Raw genomic sequence first — 20,587 nt, 5'->3', positions numbered from 1 at the left:
TGTTCAAGCACTTGTGTATGCTTCTGAAGCACAAAAATAAAAAACACAACCAAAAGATAGTTTCTCCTTCATCTGTCGCCACCACCACCACCACCACCACACACTATCACCTTCTGATCTGAAACAGACAAATTTTAGCAGCACCAAAGACTATTTAGATATCCAAGTTCTCCACAGGTAACATCAGAGGATCTGTTTAAGAAACACAGTGGCTTCAAACAATATTAAGCTGAACTTCCCCCAGTTCAGCAGTAAAAGAACATGAGTTACAAGGCTACCATCACAGGTCCACAATGTCAAAGAACAGAAGGTGTACTCTCAACTGGTCAATTTAACAATCCTAGTCTGCCATTATAAACTTAGTCTTTACCTACTAATCCTAAAAACAGCAACTCTCTCACAAATGTCAACAAACTAACAGGATGTCAATCACAGCATTTTACAGATCATAATCAAATCCTACATTAACTGCAGGCCTAGTATGCATAATTAAGTTTTGAAAACCACTCCCCAAAAAACAATTAATAGCAACATATTTAAGAATAAAAAACCCAAGTCTCATGTGATTCAGAAACTGAGGGCAAATATAAAGATACTTAGGCTGGGAGTAGATATGATGGTGGTGAGGATGCAGGAAGGACTTAATGAATAATACAAACCTCCACTGACATGCACTTCATAAAGTGAGTATTTAGGGGATGACAACATTCGCATGTCTGGTCGAAACTTCTCTGCAAGAGTTTCTATGACATCTTGAGTTGTGGCAGTACTAGAGACACGGATACATTTTGTTGCAAAATTTCCAGCTGCTTTGTCTTGAAAGTAGAATCTCATTACTCCATGAAACTCAAGATCCTGTAAAGAAATAAAAATACAAATCTGAGTGCTGGCTAAGATTATAATGTTCAGAGTTCTTTTATTATTTGTTACAAATTTATTATGAAAATATCAGATCTCCAAATATTACATTGGTTTTCAAAATTTTCATAATAGTAGAATTAAAAACCAGGAAACTATAAACTTGAAAAGCTATCCTGCAAATAGAAATTAAGGACTATCTATTATTGAAAATACTGAACTTAAATCTTTTAAGTATTCAAATTTACATCTATATTCATGAGAATTAATAAAACCTCTTTTCTAAAACCTAGAGACATCTTGAAGACTAACTGACAACAGGCCCCTGCAGCCCAAGTCCATAAAAGTGCATGCTCAAGGAACAGCAGCATGTCCTGATGAGAACAGCTTGCTGTCACAGAACTCACAGGATCATCTTTTCTCTCCTTTTTTCACCCCTTCATGCACTCCTGTCTCATGGTGACATCTGTTTGTCCCAGAAGCAGTCTTTTAAGGAAGCTAAACCATTTGACTTGCTTGTACTTTTTATTTTAAGAAAGGTTGGTCTTTGGTACAGCTCCCTAAGCCCTCTGTGAGGGAAAAAAGCTTCAGCACCAACACGAGGTGAAGAAAGGGACTGCAGCTGTCAGCCAGGTGGCTACACTACAACTGCAAAGGCAATTTGTTCAAACTATTGTAATTTCACATCCTCAAGCAATTTCCTTTGCCACTGGAGCCTGTGGCTCTACTGCAGCACACCAAACTTCAGGAGGATACTGTCTGCTTATGCTACTCCACTACCAGTCTGAGCAACAACTCCAAATTCAAATTTTAGTTCCCCAGTGGTCTCCACCTGGCCAACTTTTGCCCCTTGCATAAACCCCAGCAATCATGGGGCCCTGCACTCAAGGGAAATCAAGGATATTCAAGTCTCCAGTTGACTTTGTCAAGTTTACTCTACAGTTTGATAATCACTGCTCCTGTCTTCACTCTCCAGAGGCTCTGAAATAGGCAAATCCTTAGGTGTTGAGCACAGTGATAGATTTTATGCTAGGCACAGCCTTTTCCAGTACTACATCTGATCACAGGACACGCATTGCAATGCTTCTTTGAACAGCAAAGAATCAAGATATTTACTGAAGCTACTCTATCATTCAGAAGACCTTTGCAAAAAGAAATGAAAAAATAAGAATATTTAAAAAGGAATTAAGAAGTCAAATAACCTACACTTAGACAAACATCTGTGTCACCTAGATACATGCAGAAATAAGAACTGTTCTTCTCAGGATATTCCCAAGCCTACACCAACACAGCAGTCCAATGAAATGCACTATGGACCACAACAATAGCAAATTGTGTTTTCTCTGTTGTTATCTGAACAATTTACAGAATTAATCTTTCCGAGCCTGCACTGCTGTTCCCACAGAACTATGTATTGTACTTAGCAATACAGTATTCCTTCCAGTGTTCCTTCCTGCAAGTTAGTTTCCACATTCCTCACTCCAGCTAACTCCCACCTCTACATACACTCTGAACTTAACTACAGTTTATACAACCATGGGTATAATTCTTCAGCTGTGAACATTTTTGTAACAGCTACTACTCACCTCTCAGAAGTATTCTGACTACTTCATTTCTTGTCTTTAATTATATATTTCGAATTATTAACTAATTATCCATACAAGGACTTACCCCTCTCATGCAGAAGGCTACTAAATGACTTCTGGAAATCCTACCTATCATAGTGAATTGGAGCTTCCCTTACATGTGCTCTTGATAACTTCTTCAATGAGTTCCAAAAGGTCTGAAGCACAACTTCCTAAGTCCTGTTGACCTTTCCACAGGATATAATAACAGACACCACGCGTCCATGAATTCTGTAAGTTTATGCAGTTTCTTCTCACACAGAACATCACCAGTGAACGCCCTTGTAATACCGGTTTCACAGTGCATTTGCCTCCAACGACCTGAAGGTGTCCACCTAACAGAGCCATTACAGACCACTTAGAAAATTACTTCATCTCTCACTTCCTTCAGTTATTGGATAAAGATTCTCTAGTTCTAGTAACTTGCTTTCCTGCCTTTTACTCTTTTAACAAATGCTGACTTGAAAGCATTCCTCAATTTTTTATATTTTTTTTTATCTCATGCTTTTATATTCTACTTATCAGATTTTACATCCTTACAATTTTCCTCATTTGGATACTACTTCAGGTTTTTTCCTCATTTGGATACTACTTCAGCTTTCTAGTAACTATCTTTGCCTGATGTTCAGTCATGCCAGCTTCCTTTCACACTTCCCTCGATAGCTGGCATGCTTTTGGTCTGTACCTCCAGCACAGCAGCTTTAACTCTCAGCAGGAATAGGCACTTGGCTACTTACTTGCCCCTTTTAGCTTTACCAAGCCTTCCTAGGGCTGCCATGCTGCATCTCCAACTGGCTTGGAAAACTCTGTACTTTTTGCAAGAAGAATGAATCTAAGCATGTCATGATCTCTAGAAAGCAGAGCATTCTCACAGGTAATATTCCAAGCCACATTCCATGCACACTTTTGTAAAGATTTGGTTTCAATGGTTGCCTCTCCTGCTAATACTCCTTAACCATGATGCTTCACAAAACAGCCACAGTATTTTTCTAATCGATTTTAAGTCTCAATCCACTTGTTGCAAAAGACAACACATAAGCCTTCTGAAAAAGTATCATGAAGCACAACCATGATTTCCCTTTATACAAGGGAAATAAATGTTCTAAATGAGACCCCATCTCACCCCACCACCATCTCAAGGCACTGCTGAAGCAAGAATTTTAAAAGAGAAAAATGAGCACATTCCTAATCTTTTCCATGCAGTATGTACCATGTGAGTACATAATGAGGTAAGATTCAAGTAGCTTTTTTCCAAAGTTTTTTGGAGGTTTTTTTGGGGTTTTTTTTTGTTTTTGTGGTTTTGTTTTGTTTTTTTTTTTTTTTTTTTTTTTTTTTTTTTGTTTTTGTTTTTTTTTTTTTTTTTAGGGAGAGCAGATTATTTTACTGAGGACACATTCTACTGCCAAGTAGCCATGCTTTCAATCTGCAGATTTTTTAACAACACAGTACAGATTGAAGAGCAAAAGATGTAAAAAACAATCCAGGAAGCTTTCTAAACTACCATGTTTGTTTGTTGTTGTTGTTAATATAAGTAATATCAATAATATTGCAAGTTACAACTTATTTCTACTTCCAGGTACTAACAAAGCAGATGAGACAAAAGTGTATTCTGAATTCTCAAGATACAATGTCTGCATAAGCAAGTTTTGTTTTCATTTTCCAAAATGAAGTAATGTGTTTTTCTAATATTGGCATTTGACAACCTGGATATAAAAACAACGGAATGCAGTGACCACTGACTGTCCATTACCTCCCCAATCTCTTCTACAGCAGCTTCTCAAGCTGTGTCCCCACAAACCATGTCCTTGTCCCCTCCCCTCTACTTTTTCCAAAGTTTTCTGTTAAAAAATAAAGACTGCACAACAGCATCACAATCTTCTATCACTTCTCAATATAAAAGTCCTTTTAATGTTTAATTTCCATTACATTCCAAACTGTACCTTGGGGCATTGCTCGGACTATTACAGATATAAGTAATTGGTTTCACATTTAAAAAAAATCAGGAAATAGGAGACCAAAAAACCAAAAAAATCTCTTCCAAGTCTTCATTATTTTTTTGATATCATGTTTGTGTGTGTGTATAGCTGCAGTTCAAGCCACTTTTAACTTTGCAGCCACATACTTAGCAGATAAATCCCAACTGCACAGAAACAGATGCCACCACTCACACTCAGACAACAAGGCAGGCACTGCACTTAAATTTCCACTCTGCATTAAAATGTTTATTTTTCAGAGTTTTGTGTTTCATCCACAAACTCATTCACAACTGAATTTCTCTGTCAAGAATGCTAGGCACATTCACTGCAGTTTATCATTTGAACTCGTGTCAGAAAAGAGGCTGAAGAACAAAAATTGCTTGTCCTAAACCAGGCAGATACTTCTGTATCTATTATTCCCTGATATATTCTTGTAAGCGAAAGAATCTCCCCAAAACACTTACAAATCTCTTGAAACTATCTATCTTTCTCCAAAGATAAGAACTGTCATTTATCAAAAAGAAATGAAAATGTTTTCTGGATTTCAAGAGTGACTGATTACTTAAGTGTATAAACACTCCTAAATTCCTCTCAGGAGTTTATATGCATGATAAGCAAGTTAAGCAATTTATTATCGATCGCATGTGGTATTTTATGTATCTGTAGTACAAGTTCATGGATCATGTAGGAATGCAAGGATACAGACCAGTCTTCAGCCACACAAGTACAGTCAATTTTCACAAAATTTTAATTCTGATCATCTAGACGGCAAAACATATTTTGAAGATCATACAGAGAAAGTCAGCTTTTTAGGCTTTTCAAATAATAAAGGCAACTTTCCTCAAATACAAAGCATAATTATTCCTTTTCATTAGTATCAAATGAAGTTATAGTAGTTTCCAAAAACATATCCTACTCAAAAGGTTTCAACTTACATAATAGTTGCCAGTTAACCATTGTTTCCCTGTTTTACAAACAGAAGTAAGCTGCACCTCCTCTTCATTAGGCACAACGAAAGAGTTCATAGAAGCACTTCAAATACCTAGTTATGACTTTTTGCATACAGTCAATGACAGGCAGCAACTGCTTCAAAACCAATGGAACAAATGTTCCAAAAGTGTGTCTTCAGAAAACAAAAATACAAACACATAAAAGCATCAGAATGAAACACCTGAAACACTTTCATAAAGTGAAACTACTTCAAAATTCTACAAAATCTTGTGAAAAGCTTCCATTAAACATTCTTAGAAAACTTCTGCCTTCTCAGTGCTATCACTCTCCTCTGACATTCTCCTTGAGGACCTCAGACCATCATTAAATGAAAAGGAGCACTACGAAAGCAGGAAGCAAACAAACTTCAATACATAATGAAGTTAGCCACACAGAGCACCCAAATCACACTTAAAACTGAAGATGTGAGGCAATTTATCACATAAATTCCCTCCAATTTTTTCCATGAGGCTTCACAAAAGTGACTCTGGTTTCTCAAAACAGTTTGATCTTTAAATCTAGTTCCCAGTTACTTACTGTCAAGGGTGGATTTCTGCTTTAAAGCAGTAAAGCATTATTACTTTACCGAGTAATAATCAAGATCACTCATTTGAAGTTATGCTACAGAGAAATGCGAGTAAGTAAAAGATGGAGGGAAGAGCATCTCAAGCACCCCTCTCCAATTACCAAGAGTGGTTATATATACATGTGAGAAGTGTTAATAATTATGGAAGGCAAAGGTGTTCAATACTTTGGCAATCCAAAACAAAGAAAATCCCCACAAAAAAAAAAAAAATCACGTCCAAACCTCTCTTTCTGCCAATCATCCCAGGCTTTTTACACAAGAATATAGTAGTCAAGAAGGAATATGGAAAACAAGTAGAAAGAGATAAAAAGACTGCACTGTACATGAAGCTCAGAAAAAGCCTGCAATGTGACACAATGGGATTTGCAGCAGGGAAACCTGGACTTCCTGAAGAATCTGAGAAGCTTCTGCAAACCAAACAGTAATATCCAGAGCCATAATCTACAGCCATGCTCACATGAGAAAGGAAACCCCTGCTTTAAAGTGTCAGAGATAATGAGAGTATTTATCACAATATGTAGGGCACAGCAATGAATGAGATCAAACTACTACTCCCACAAGCCAGCAAAGAATACCTATAGGCTGTTAAAACTCCTATCCCACCTGTATGCATCACAAAACACTACATCAATACTTAAAGAGTCTTACACACTACCCATTCTGTAAACTATTCAGTCTCTGGAGCAGCAGAGAATATACAAGTTTCCCTTCAGAAATCCTCATCTGCACCCCCTCCAAGAGGCTTTGATCTCTTTCAGCTGCATTGATAACACTGTTTGCCTTGCAAGCACATTCTGCATGACTGCATCTAGAAAATACCGAAATCCAGCACTAAGAACATCACATCTTTCTTCGTGCCCCATTCAAATTCTGCAAGCAAAAATCTACAGAGAGCTAAGCTGCGATTACTATTCAGGTACATGTGCTTGCTGCTCAGGAGTTTTGCTAATAGAATATAAATAACAATAAAACAAATCCACAGTGCAAAAAGTAGAATTAAAGCACATACACGTTGCTTTCAAATGAATTCAGGTCACAATATGAATATAACAGGTCAGCATAGCAACAGTATTATCACTGCAGAATATTCTGAAACATTCATATAATGCCTTTGTATCTGACCTGTTGTCAGTCTACACAGTAAAATGGAACTGCTTCCTTTGCCTCTCCAAAAGCCATAAGTACGCAACCAATCTGTGGAATTCTAATGAGTACAAGAATATTTAAAAAAAAATCTATGATATTTTAAAACCCATTTAAATCAGTAAGGCAATAAGCACTGTGAAATTACATGAGGGTGAGGTTTCTAGTACTCATTTCCAATTCTAGCACTCAATTCCAATAATGACTCAACTTGAAACTTGAGGACAATGCTATTAAAAAGGAATTTCAAATAGTTGTTGTTTTTTTTTTTTTTTTTTTTTAATCCTGGTAACGGTTATAAACTGTTTCCCATGTAGAAAAGAAACACAGTGTTCTTGCTAAGCTACAGTTTTTGAGTTAACTTCAAAAAGTGCAGCTTCATGGTAAAAGACACCTTTAATCTAACAGAAGAAAGGAAGGACAATACAGATGAAAAAACAGCTCCTATAAAAAAAAATTTTCATCAGCTTTACTTCCTCTTCCAAACCTCTGACACCTGGAACAACAAAGACTTTCCACTACAGAATGACTCATTCTGCCACGCTTTAGACACTGTAATGTTCACAGAAGCAGGACCAACAGCTGACCTTTCTGTCAGAGAGAATTACCAATAACCCACAACACGAAAATCATAACTAAGTGAAACCTCCTCTTTATTTTCCTGAGGAAAATTGCATCTTATGAACCAACCCCACTACATTTTGAAACAAAACCGCAAAACCAAAAGATAAGAGATACTACAAACACCTTCACAATATAAATGTAATGCAATGAAGTCAATGCAAAAGCCACTGCATGTATGACAAACAGTACACAAAATCTTAAACTAAGGCCAAAATTCAAGTCTATAATTATCACATCCAGCAAAAAAGGAATAACTTTCATAAATGCAGCTTTAATGCCCATATGAGCCCTGAATTATCACAGATGTAGATATTTTACTGTATACTTTATATGCATTGTCCCTGCTTCCTGTTGCTTATCTGTCCCCAACAGCAAGACTAATTAACACAAAAACTCTTGGGATTAAACAAACACTATTGTAATCTTCAATACTTTCCTGCTAACTTACATCTCACAGATCAAAAAATTAAGTTTCAAAAAAGACCTATCTACACCAGGTAGATGAAGCGGCTCCTACTGACTTAAAAATAAAATCAAACAAGGTGTTTTCAGAGTAGTCTTTTACCAGAGCCACATTCTGTGGTGCCATCAACCCTACTTCATTCTGAATACACCAAAGTTTTCATAACCTTTTACAAAAGATATTATTAGACAAGCAACATGAACTGTCTTCACATAAGATTTATGAGTCAAAAAGCAGCTTTTCATTAAAAATAAAAAAAAAAATTGCCAAGGGCACTCCTCAAAAGCACAACAGACATTACCTTCCAATCCTTAATTTTCAAACCAACAGTACTGATCAGCAAAATCAGCACAGCACTTGCAACACAGCTGCTGCCTGCCCCCTGCAGAGTGTGCTTTGTTAAGCTGTGGTGGACAGCATTTACACAATCAACCAGAGCACACCCATATCTGTTCTTTGTACAAAATGAAACCTGCAGCCAACTGAAGAAATCAAACAAAAAATGTTTTCAACAATAAGCACTACCAACAGCTTGGTAACTATTTAATCATTCATCAGCCTGATTACTTTCAAAATAAAAATAAAGCTACAGAAGATTAAATCATATCCCCAAGTTAAAACATACCACCAGTTACAAACTATATTAAGGCTGGTATCATATAGAGACTCTCCCAATACCCTTATACTGAGGGCCTTGCAGCAACTGTCAACACATACTGTGAAAAAAATATACCCAACAAAAGCTTGTTAAGAAAGTTGTTATTATTATGATTAGGAAAATTGTTTGAAGGCGGTGATGTGACATTAAGGAAACAGAAAAGTGATTGATGTACATCTGGTGTATCAAAATACCCTGAAGGTCTCCAACAACAGGAGAGAGGTACAGGCAGAGCTCAATCATACCTGAAACCAGGTAAAAAGCAAGTCAAAACCAAACAAAGCCTCTTTTGAATTAACATGACATATTTAAAAGAGGAGAAATAGCAAGTAGCAATGGGCCTCAATAAAATATTGCTTACCTTTCTACTATTTATTTACAACCTGTCACTGTTGTGCAACTAAGACAATTGCTAAGGAGCAACACCAGAAAACTTAGAGAAGAATTAAAAGTAAAGACAATCCCCTGTAATATTTTTCAGATGCATCTTAAAAACCCACTGAAACAAATCAGAGTTCTCAGTACTATTTACTGTGTTTAAAACTGTTCCTTTTGAACAGTTCCATTTAGAGGAAAAGAAACAGGTTATTACATCCACCTCAAACCAAAATACAACAGGAAAATTGAAGGGTGAGAATGAAAGTTCAGGCACTCGAAGTCTGATTTTTCACTGTCAATGCTACTTGCAGAGCTGCAATCCCTGTATTTAAAACATCTTCAGACATCAATCAGGCCACAAAAAAGACTGCCCTTACTCACTTTAACATTAAAAGTGCAGACACACAGTCAGCAACAGAAACTCTAGTGCTGCAGAAAGCACTTCCTCATACTGACACACTCATTCCCATCTCCTCTCTCTTATGCCAGGCACCAGCATCCTGCAGCTGTACAGCAACATGAATCAGGTTAACTCGGAAGATATTTCCCTTCCCGTCATTCAGTGTGGAGGAAATTGTCAGAGCCAGCAGCTGGGGGAAACTCTCCTGCTGGCACCTTGTGTCAATTTGAAGGAACCATGAAACAGTAACCTCTGCCAAGCTGGACACTTCATTCCCACTTCTGCACCAGCATCAGCACGTACCTGCCTCCAGCACGATAAGCTGGAGCCTCTTACTGCGTTTTGTCTCAGGCTACGCTGGCTCGGCTGTGAAGTCCTAACACAGGTCAGATAAGCACCAGACCAAAGAAGGCAGCAGAAATGCAGCAGCCTAGCAGAGACTGGCAGTCCTGGTGAGCTAAGTGGGAACTGTAGTTTGATACAGGAATGGCAAATCTCTCAAATATTTTAAAGACTTAGTCCACAATCACATGGCATTTAGATAAATTAATTTTCTACAGTCACAAAGTAAAATTTAGAATACTGTAATCTTAAGGCTATTTCTATAACAGGCATACAAACTGTTAGATTCCAGAGTTACATGATAATTTCTCTACAGCTTAAAAATATTACAGTTTTTCCTCTGTAATAAAACTCCAATACAGGAATGTCTTAGGAACAGTCTTAAAACCATAAAAAATAACAATACAAGTAGTTTGCAAATTCATCTGTGAAACTACTAAAAGCTAAAAAAATACTTCTTTTTGAGTGAAAACTCAGTATTTCTAACAGAAATGTCAATCTACTTACAGCAGAAAGCTGCACTACAGGAAAAAATATTTCCACCAGCAATCAAAATCATGAAGCCAGGTTTCTTGTGGCTGTCTTCCCAAAGCTGATCACAGTTTTATTATAGATGGCACAAATAAAATTATTCTTAACATTTCCCTCCCATACAGATTCTCTAGCGTCCAGAAGTACATATACTACTTAGTACAAACTAAATCAAATTTCTTGTCTGTTTCTGACCTCTTACAGTGGCAACTTCACACTCCTGACATAGGCTGAAGATTCAATCAAAGAACCAACAGACCAAATAAAACACAAATTTGACAAGCTGGTACCCATTGATAAGCTGTCACCAGCAAATACATAGAGCAGCTCAGAAACTGCCCACTTCAACCGCCTCACATTCACTTGATAAAACATTCATATTTATTTGCTTTCAGTATAACCTATACATTTATATAGGAAATAATATAAATAAACTCTCACTACAGGACAAAAAAACCCCCACACCAACAATCCTTTAAATGAACAACTGTCTGGATTAATTTCTTGTAATTAGCACTGCATTTTTACTATTTTAGTATCAGGCTTTAGAATGATGAGGCTATCAAAGGAAACTATAAAAACATAATCAATTTTACATAATGCAACAAGGGTCATGCCATGTATTTATGCTGACACAGCCAGTAAAGTTTGAGCCAAGTTCTACTCAGTAATGATAATCTTGATTGTGTTACCCTGGTTTCTCATTCCTGTGGGATGAGCTGGAATCAGCACCATACAGGGTTAAGACATCCAGCCACACTGTCTGAACTAGAAAAACGCTGGTGCTATCTGATACACTGCATGCAGGAGCTTTGGCAACCAGGCTAATTAGTCAGGAGTTTGAAGCAGGAATGCTAACAAGCCTAACAGAAAAAACAAGCACCTGATTCTCCTGAAGTAGACAAACTGCAGCCCAGAATCTGCATTAAAAAAAAAAAAAGCCTAAACCTCAAAACTCAACATTCTGATTTAAATACAACCTCTGACTAGATTTCAAAAAGTTATTTCCCAAATAAATTATGTTAGTAAATCAGGTTTTAAGTAATATTATAACGTCAAAATGTACCACTAAACACAATTTTACTGTAACAAATTCTAGAGAAATGGGGCAAAGGATCTCTTTTTGAACTACTACTGTTTTTCTTCCCTACCTGAAATACTTTCCCCTTTGCTTTGTAAGGGCAAATCAGCCATACTTCAGGCTATGGAGTATGGCTACAAAAACAGTTCTGAAAAAAACCCCAGACTAAAAATCTGCACTGATGATTGAAATTATTGAGATGATCTGTGTCATAGCCAAAGACACACAACCTCTCTGCTTTTATATGCAGCTTTGTCTAGGGTAAACATACACATACAAGAGCTAAGACATCCTTCTGGTTACTTCTACCACACATTCAGAAAAAAAAGATATTCATTCACTACAGATACAACCAAACACGTTTCAAATTAACACATGAAACTGCCACACAGTTTTCAACATTAGAAAGCATTAACTTGAATACTAAAAAGAAAATACAAGGTTGACATTACAGCTTCCAAACAGGAGCATGTCCCAAAAAGAGCTCTGTGTTTTTGTTTGTTTGGGTTTTTTTTTAATTCAGTCACTCAAAAACTCCTCCAGGAAGCCTCATTGTTATATTTAAAGGAATCAGGTAATTTCTTAACACTTACAAAGCAGTTTTTTAACGTCATTAGTTATCTTAATGTTGGTTATCTTCATGTTGGACTACCAAGGCCACAGACAGTTTGTGAAAAATCTATACAGCAATTCTAATAGTTTGGTAAAATTCATCTGTTAATAGCCTTCTCTCTGCAAATCCTACTTAAACCTGTTGTATAATCTTTGGCAACAATTTCATCAAGCACTGTGCTTCGTGAATGACATTCGGCCTCAGTTAGTTGCATTTAAAAACAACTGCTGACAGCTAAAAAAGGGCTTTCTCTGCAGAAACACCATATACAATATCTTCATACTGACAGTGGTTTTGTACTCCCTGTTTTGTGATGTTTTCTTTTGACTGTTCTCAGTCAAAAGAAAACTACAAAATCCTCCATTCCAACACAAAAGCTAGCTCAAAACACTCCCCAGCACATAAAAAGGTTTATTCCTAAAGGCACCTGCACAACCAAAAACATTACCTTGCTTCTGATTTTACTCCCTCAATGCTCTGTTTACTTTTAGATTTGAAAGAGAAGATACCATGTAGCTATCAACACAACAATACACTTTAATGTTTTGTACTTGAGCTGGCACCCTTCTCACTGAAGAAGGATTTTACATTCCAATTACCACCAACTTCCTTTTCCCCAATGGGGTTCCACACTTGCTCCAAATCTGTTTTGCCAGACTGGAAGCAAGTTCATTGGCTGAAAGGTCCTACTCTCTAAACAGGCTTATCTAACAAGAAAATCTCTACATATGACTACTTTCTTCTTTTATGTATCATCTTCCATATTATTATTATTATTACAGAACACAGAAGGTATTAGTCACATAGACCTAGAAATAAATTCCCCAAAAAGTCCCTAACTGTTGATTACTGGATGGCTATCTCAAGAAAAAAATTACTCTGTAAATCCCGCTTGTGGCAGCAAGGGAAAATATGACATTAAGCTAATCCAATGGCAACTAACAGTTACATAGGAAGGGGCTTTCCCTATCCCTTTCTACCCCCACTCCAGCTGTGTGTCATTGTAATTGTTTCAACACAAGCATTTAGGTGAACTCTAATGAGCCAGTTCAGAGAGAAAAGGCCAACAAGAACTAATCCTAGTCTCCCAGCTTCCCTAAGAACTTCGCCATGGAGTCACATAAAACCGAATGCCAGCATAAAGGAGGGATTAAAAAAACCCAAACAAACCTGTTCAATTGAAGAAGGGGTGAAGGGAGCACTCTCTTGCAGCTAGAAAGCCATTTTACCAGCTTCAGCTAGAAGTATGAAACCTCATCCACACACTTTTCTCTTGGGTAGCTGTTGACACCCAAAATAAAACCAACAGCAGTAGTTTGCAGAGTCAAGGAATGTTTCTGCAGATCCAGAAATCCAACCAATCGGCTGTATGACAGAGGCTGGCTTCCACAGTGGAAATAAATTGGTTATCTGTGGGAATGCAGGAATTTCATCATCCCTGTCTAAACATCTATTTCACTTGCCTAAGGATGAACAAACAAAACATTATGAAAGTAATACAGTATTGAAAATCACTATAGTAGACCTAAAAAAGGCTAGTAAAATAAAATCAGACTGTAATTCAATTATTAAATCATTTAACTGAGAAGAACTTGATCCATGTTTTTGTTTTAGTACTAGAGGACATAGCAACTCACACCTATGAGGAGCACTACACACAAATATACACAGTTTTCTACAGCTTCAACTAGAAGTAACTAAAGGTATCAAATACCAATGTGGCCTTATTTTCTATTGTAAATAGTATTTTCTCCAAAACATCAGGAGCCACCAAGTGCAAAGTCCATTAGAGCTCAAATCACCAGCTAACTCTAGCCTCCAAATGTCCTGACCATAAAAAGGCAGGGTTCAGCTCAAGCGGGAATGACACCAATGGTACAGGAATTACTCAGCAATGCCAAGAGATCTTCCGCAAAACACTGCTGCATCAGATGTTGTACACACACAAACACTGACAGTTTTTACAGTCTCTAAAGTCCTGCAGAGACCACAGTAGCACCATTCCAACAAAACAAGCCAGAGGAGGAGAGGAAACAAAATTATCAAAAGACAATGAGATTTTAAAAAGCAGTCAATTAACAAAGTCAGTTCAGAGACAGGGTGGGCTACACATTTTTAAAAAGCTCACTTAGATCTGCTAAAGGTAACGTTTCATTGTGCCACCAGTCATTAAAACAGAGAAGTACTCAAAAGCTGAACTGTGGGTGCAAAAAGCTACTTTCTTTCTGTAAGTGCAGTATTCCATAACTGTAGGGCCACTGTATTTCCTTTTTTTTCTACTGCTTCACAGTCTCCTATTCCATGCTCAGGACAACAATGCAAACACAGCGACTGTGAGTAATCGCTAACACTATTCCCGATAGAGGAAACAGCAGTTGACCACTTGATTACATAGGAAGCTCCTCATTTCCTTTGCAGTTCTCTTCATAATAGCAGAAATAATCTAGAGAAAGGTATCTTGTGGTAGTAGCATAAAGACCAACTCCAGCGATTTTTTGTCAGAAGGAATTCAGTCAGAAACCACCATTAGTTTTTCAAACAATAGTCGAGATACACATACCCCAGTTCAAAAAAATAGTTTGACTTATAATTGTTATCATAACCTCTCAAATATTTTGGAGTTGAGTCCCTCATTAGAGTAAGTGTTCTGTGCAAGACTACTCATGTTTTATGAAAAACTATGATTCTCAAAAAGTAGCAAGGCAGCTCTTTTCCCAGTCGTAAACACTAATATATCATTACTTCTTTAAAATTATATAAGACATCTTAAATTATCATTCTGTTGCAATATAAGGTAATGCAGAAATCTGGCCTCACTTTTAGACTTGATGAGGGTTTGAAAGGCAAGTATGGGATTCATTCAATTGATTAAGTTCTCAAAATTTGATGCAGTCAAGAATTGCTTCCTCACTTCTCATTTTAGCATCAGAACAAATCTAGTCTGGTAGGTCAGCAACCAGACTAATACTGCCCCCTCATTTCATAGTGCCTTGCTCTTTGTTTCACAAAAGGTTGCCACCGCCTGCTCACAGAAGAGTGAGGAAGTTTCAGAGGGCAGGTCAGTCACATCATCAGTTACAGGACTGGGTGTGTGGAGCTGGGAGGAGATAGAAACAACAAAAAGACAACTGAAAAGCTGAATACTTAATCATCACATAGGCATCCTTCACATTACTACTTTCTTCCTCACCCTTCCTACCCACCCTAGTCTGGAATAAGGAACTTGAAAATAAACAGTGCAATTCTGTATTTGTACATTGCTTACTCCAGGCAGCAGCTTCATTCCTAGAACTGAGAGAGCAGATGATTACAGATATTAGAGAATATCTGAACTCAATAGCTCCCTTCCAGAGTTTGTTCACCCAGCTTTAAGACTTCATGTTGTCATAACCTAGGCAGTCTGCCCTTGCTCACTGCAATGACTGTCTTCAGCAGAGCACATTCCACTTATGAAAGGAGACCATAAGAAGGGTATTTTTCTTGAGGAACTTACAATTCTGATCTCTGAACTTCTGGGGCAGACCAGTCCTGATCTAATGACTTCCCAGGGTGCACAATAAACCTTTTAAACCATGTTTTTTGGAAAGAAATCCCAGAACAAGCATCTGGACATAGGGATTAGCAGCTAAAGGAGTAGTTCAGCTACTTAAGAATGGCTAGCAAGATTGCATCAAAGTAGATTCAAACACAACATGCAGAAAATGTGACTTAAAGCTTCTTTAAACTTAATATCAGCATATACAATGTAATGCTGAGTTTCTGAGATGTTTCTTATTTGGTTTATTTCAGTTTAAAATGCCTATTATATTAATACTGGCCTAAGAACATTTGCAGAATTAACAGTCTAATGCTACCCAAGTTTCAAAATAGCAACTTAAATTTTAACAGTAAAAATGCTCCATTCAAGTAACAAAGTTGTTACAAATATCTGTGGCCAGGCAAGATTATAGTCAACTTTCAAACTTCAGCATTTCTTCCATCAAAAATGGTACACTACCAGCACGGCCTATTTTTCAGCATCACACAGAGACCCATATCACAACAGCAGAATTCAAAACAAAGAACATGAGGCTGAGTATGAGTAATTGAACTAGTCAGTACACCATACTGTATAAATACAGTTTTATACACTAACAATAATCAGGAGTGAAAGCAAATCTTTATTCCCAAAAAACACACATCAACAAAAATAATCCGGCACGGCTCATTCACTGCAACTATCCATTCCAGTAACTAATACAGGCGTGTCATCTGGAGAAGGAAGAAGCACCGGAGCAGAAAATGGGAGCAAAACTGTGTGCAATTTACACAACTTACAAACACTTCCTGTCCTGCATCACTAGGACCTCACCTATCATGCCTAGGCAATCCATCACACAGGATACATTGACAGAACATAGTTTGTTTAAGTCAAAGGATACATAAAGTGATCCTGAAACATTAAGGTATTTTCAGTCTTGAAGGTTGTGCAGGATGGGTAGAAGAATGCTGTGCTCAACTTCAAGAAGAATCTAAGCATTTCAATATTCAAAGCTTTCAAGTACATGCCTAAAAGCTTTGCCAAAGGAAATTCTTCAAAGTGGGGGTTTAGGTGGGGTATTTTTGCTTTGCTTTTTGCTTGAGATTTTGAGTGGATTTTCAGTTCAACAGAATTCAGCAAGGGCAAAAGTAAAGTCCTGACAATGAAAGGTAAAATGTCCTGCAACAACACAGACTCAAGAAAAGACTGGCTGGGAAGAAGCTCTGCTAAAGAAAACCTGAGGATCTTGGTGAACAGCAAGCTGAAGATGATTCAGATGCATGCCCTGGCAGCAAAGTCAACATCATGCTTAGGTGCATTGACAGGAGGAATACAAGCTTTAGGTCAAGTAAAACAATTGTACTGCTCTACCCATCACTTTGGTTTTGGTGCTGTCAGTACAGGAAGAACAGAAATCAGCTGAAGTTCATCAGAGAGCTACAGAATGTTTAGGAGGCTGAAGAACCATCTTAGGTGAGACAGAAGGAACTGGGTTTCTGGCTCCTGGAGAAGAGCTGGCTTTGGGGAGACCTACAAAAGCAGCTCAGAGGATCTGCAAAGAGGCCAAGAAGACAATGCAGCAGCGATCAACAGGGCATGGTGGGAGGACAAACACTGGACATTAAGTTGGAACAAAAGCAGCCTTTAAACTGACTATACAGAAAACTTTTTTCATCATTAGGACAGTCAAGCCAATGAAGGAGGATGCCCAGAGTTACTGCATTTACTGGTCCTTTGGGGGTTTTCAACACCTTATGAGAAAAGCCCTCAGGGGCATCAGGACTGAGGTTTCTTCAAGCAGGAGGTTGGAGCAGAAATCTCCTGATGTCTATTCCAAATCAAATTATCATATTTAAACATCTTTAATCAAAGGAACATATTTAAACATCTGTGGAGGACAGGCTAATTTTCCAAGACTGTTCAGCTACAGAAAACACTAATTGTTACAGCAGCCAGGCAGGCAGATACCCTTAATTTAGGCACGACCTCCAACCAACAGGAGAGCTCCCAATGCTGAGATGTACCAACACGTGTGTCTCAACAAGGGCCATGACTAATAAAGGGATGAAAAAAGCTAAATAAAGTACTCTAAGTGGCAGCATAACATTTGTAAATTCTCTTCAGGTACAAGCTCAACTGGCAAACAACAGAGACAGTAAAGCCTACATAAGTGGTTATACTACACATAAGAAGAGTAATTAATAACACAATGCAATCCATCACAACTGGAAATAAACTGGAATGGGTATATACACCATAGAACCACCTAAGATTACAGGAAAATTCAGGGAGAAAGGAACTTCAGGAGTTTACAATCCAAACTCCTAGTGAAAGAAAGATCATTTCTGAAGTCTTACCAGGCTCTTTTGCAGCTTTCTCCAGCCTGCTCTTAGAAATCTCCATGGACAGAAACTGCACAACCTCCCAGTGCAACCCGTTCCACTACTTGACTATTCACTGGCATTGGAGAAGTTTTCTTTTGCAGAACACTTTTGTAGTTAGTGAACTGCATAATGATTTCACTTTTAATACAGATAAAATGAACTGTATGCCTGAAATAATACTTCTTTTAGCATAGAAGTTCATCCTTCAAGAAAGATTATATAACCAAAAAGCAATGAAAGATCAAAAACTCAAGAGACACAGAAATTTAAGGCAAAAACTCAGAAGAAGTGGTTTTGAAAAAAAAAAATTCAGTATTCCCCACCCTCCCTACATCCTCAAACCAGTGAGATTTCCATGGGTTCTACATGTTACTTTTGAAAGCAGCTCAGTTCTGAAGCTCTAGACAAGCATCTGAGTGGAACAAGGGAAGTGATTCATTACCACCAATACACATTTGTTGCTAACCTATAGTTGCTATAGGGTATGTGGGGCACAGGAAAGCAGGAGTGGGTGGAAATATTACTATTAATAATCACAAACTAACCACAGCAAACAGCTTGATTTTGAGAACACCACAAAGCAACAGAACATCAGAAGAAAACAAACTCAGAAAGCAGGAACAAAAGGAAAGTGGGATAGACCAAGATAAAAGAGAAATCAAGAGAGGAATTATCAGAAGGCTGGAGCACCTCTCCTACGACAGCTGAGACATTGGGGTTGTTCAGCCTGGAGAACTGAAGACTTTAGGGAAGCATTTTTATAGCAGCCTTACAGTATCTAAAGGGGGCTACAAGAAACATGAAGAGGGACTTTTTACAAGGGCATGTACTGGACAGGACTAAGGGGAATGGTTTTAAACTGAGAAAGAGTAGATTTATATTAGTTATTATGAAGAAATTCTTTACTCTGAGATTACCCAGCAAGGTGGTGGATGCCCTATCCTTGGAATAGTTCAAAGCCAGCAAATACATCTTTTCCCCAAAGCCAAATTTTTCAAACATTCTTCTGAATGACAAAAAAAGAGAAAGCATAATTTTCTCTGTAAGGATATAGGTGTCCATTTCGTAAGCTGTTCTCTTCAGACCAATCCATACTAATAAACTTCGACGGAGTCATTTGCAACATCAAAGTCAGAAATGGTAGTTCCAGTTTCCATTCATTTTTAAGCTATGATCAAGAACTAGTGAACTTAGATGTGCCATTACTCCCTGTCCCACAAGCTATCCCCTCTCCATCATCAGTAAGGTTTACAAAAATAAGCACTGAAAATTTTCATGCTTGTTTCAAGAAGCAAGTCATCTCAAGGAGCAGATTTTTACAATAATCAAGCCCAGATCAGATGCATTTTTATTAAAGCAATGCAATTCTTTTCTTTTTTTTTTTTTTTCCCTTAAGAAAAATTTGTTCACTATTTAAATTCCAATCCTCTGGAATATACTTCAGCCTTCAGCTTTATGAAAAAAATGCTTGAAATGCTTTTCATTTTGAAAATACAACCTAATTCTTTCAATACATTGAAGTAAATTTTATACTGCAATTTTATACTTGAAACTGATTTTTTTGTAATATGCCTCAAACACACAAAAAATATACTTTTTTATTTGCATGGAATATTATTATATACTTTTTTACAATATAGAACAAGAAAGTGAGAAGTATTTCCCAAGCCAGGAAAGTAACTTTGCTCAGGGGAGTCTACTCATAAAAATGCTCATTTCACCTTCAAATAGCACATTTGGTTACCAAAGAGCTGTGTTTTAAAAAGTGCTACCAGCTCTACTCTACAGATTTCTTCTAGAAGAGAACAAATTACTGTTTTTATCATATAACACTTGTTAACAAAACTGGTCTCTACAGCTCTGTTAGTCAGGTGTTGCCAGAAGAAGGTGTTTGCCAGTGGACTGTGCATGAACTCTCACTTTTAACCAAGTTCTGCACCTCTGCCCAGCAGTTAATTTTGCAGCCAGTGACATGGCTTGTATGTTTAGTTAACTTCACTTAAATTCCCACCTTTCACTTGTCATCTCTACATTGCAAGAAACTATCAGAAAATTAAATGGTTGCTTACTTTCAGGCATTTTCTTGCTCCGAAACACAATTCTATCAAATACCCTTAATTTTATCCTTATCAAGGGACTGTCAGTTGAGTGGCACACAGAGCAAGGACAAGTTACAATGCAAACATTAACGCAGATTATTAACCGTGAACAGGACTATTTCGAGTTTAAACAGGCTCAGATTACAAAAGCATTCAGTAACTTGGTTTGGCTTACTCAGATATGAAAACATAGTTAATGAAGGCATAAATGATACTACTGTACAAGATTTCAAGTACACTCTGACTCACAGTGAAGCAATTTAGACTTTAACTGCTAATATTAGCCAAACAGTCTCTGCAGCAAATAATCAGAATT

At 37.4% G+C, this 20,587-nt stretch overlaps 1 protein-coding gene across 1 annotated transcript in view; it reads right to left on the bottom strand.

Annotated features, from left to right (window-relative positions):
* The window catches only part of AFDN (afadin, adherens junction formation factor), a 115,500-nt gene that overhangs the window by 80,562 nt on the left and 14,351 nt on the right, over positions 1 to 20,587 (bottom strand). Inside the window, 1 exon segment of the mRNA XM_036379461.2 lies at positions 660 to 855. Within this exon segment, the coding sequence (XP_036235354.1) occupies positions 660 to 855 (196 nt within the window).

This window comes from Molothrus ater, chromosome 3, assembly GCF_012460135.2.
Source record: "Molothrus ater isolate BHLD 08-10-18 breed brown headed cowbird chromosome 3, BPBGC_Mater_1.1, whole genome shotgun sequence".
Classification (NCBI taxonomy): Eukaryota; Metazoa; Chordata; class Aves; order Passeriformes; family Icteridae; genus Molothrus; species Molothrus ater.
The sequence above is the reverse complement of the archived record's forward strand: the minus strand, read 5'-3'. Positions and strand labels throughout refer to the sequence as shown.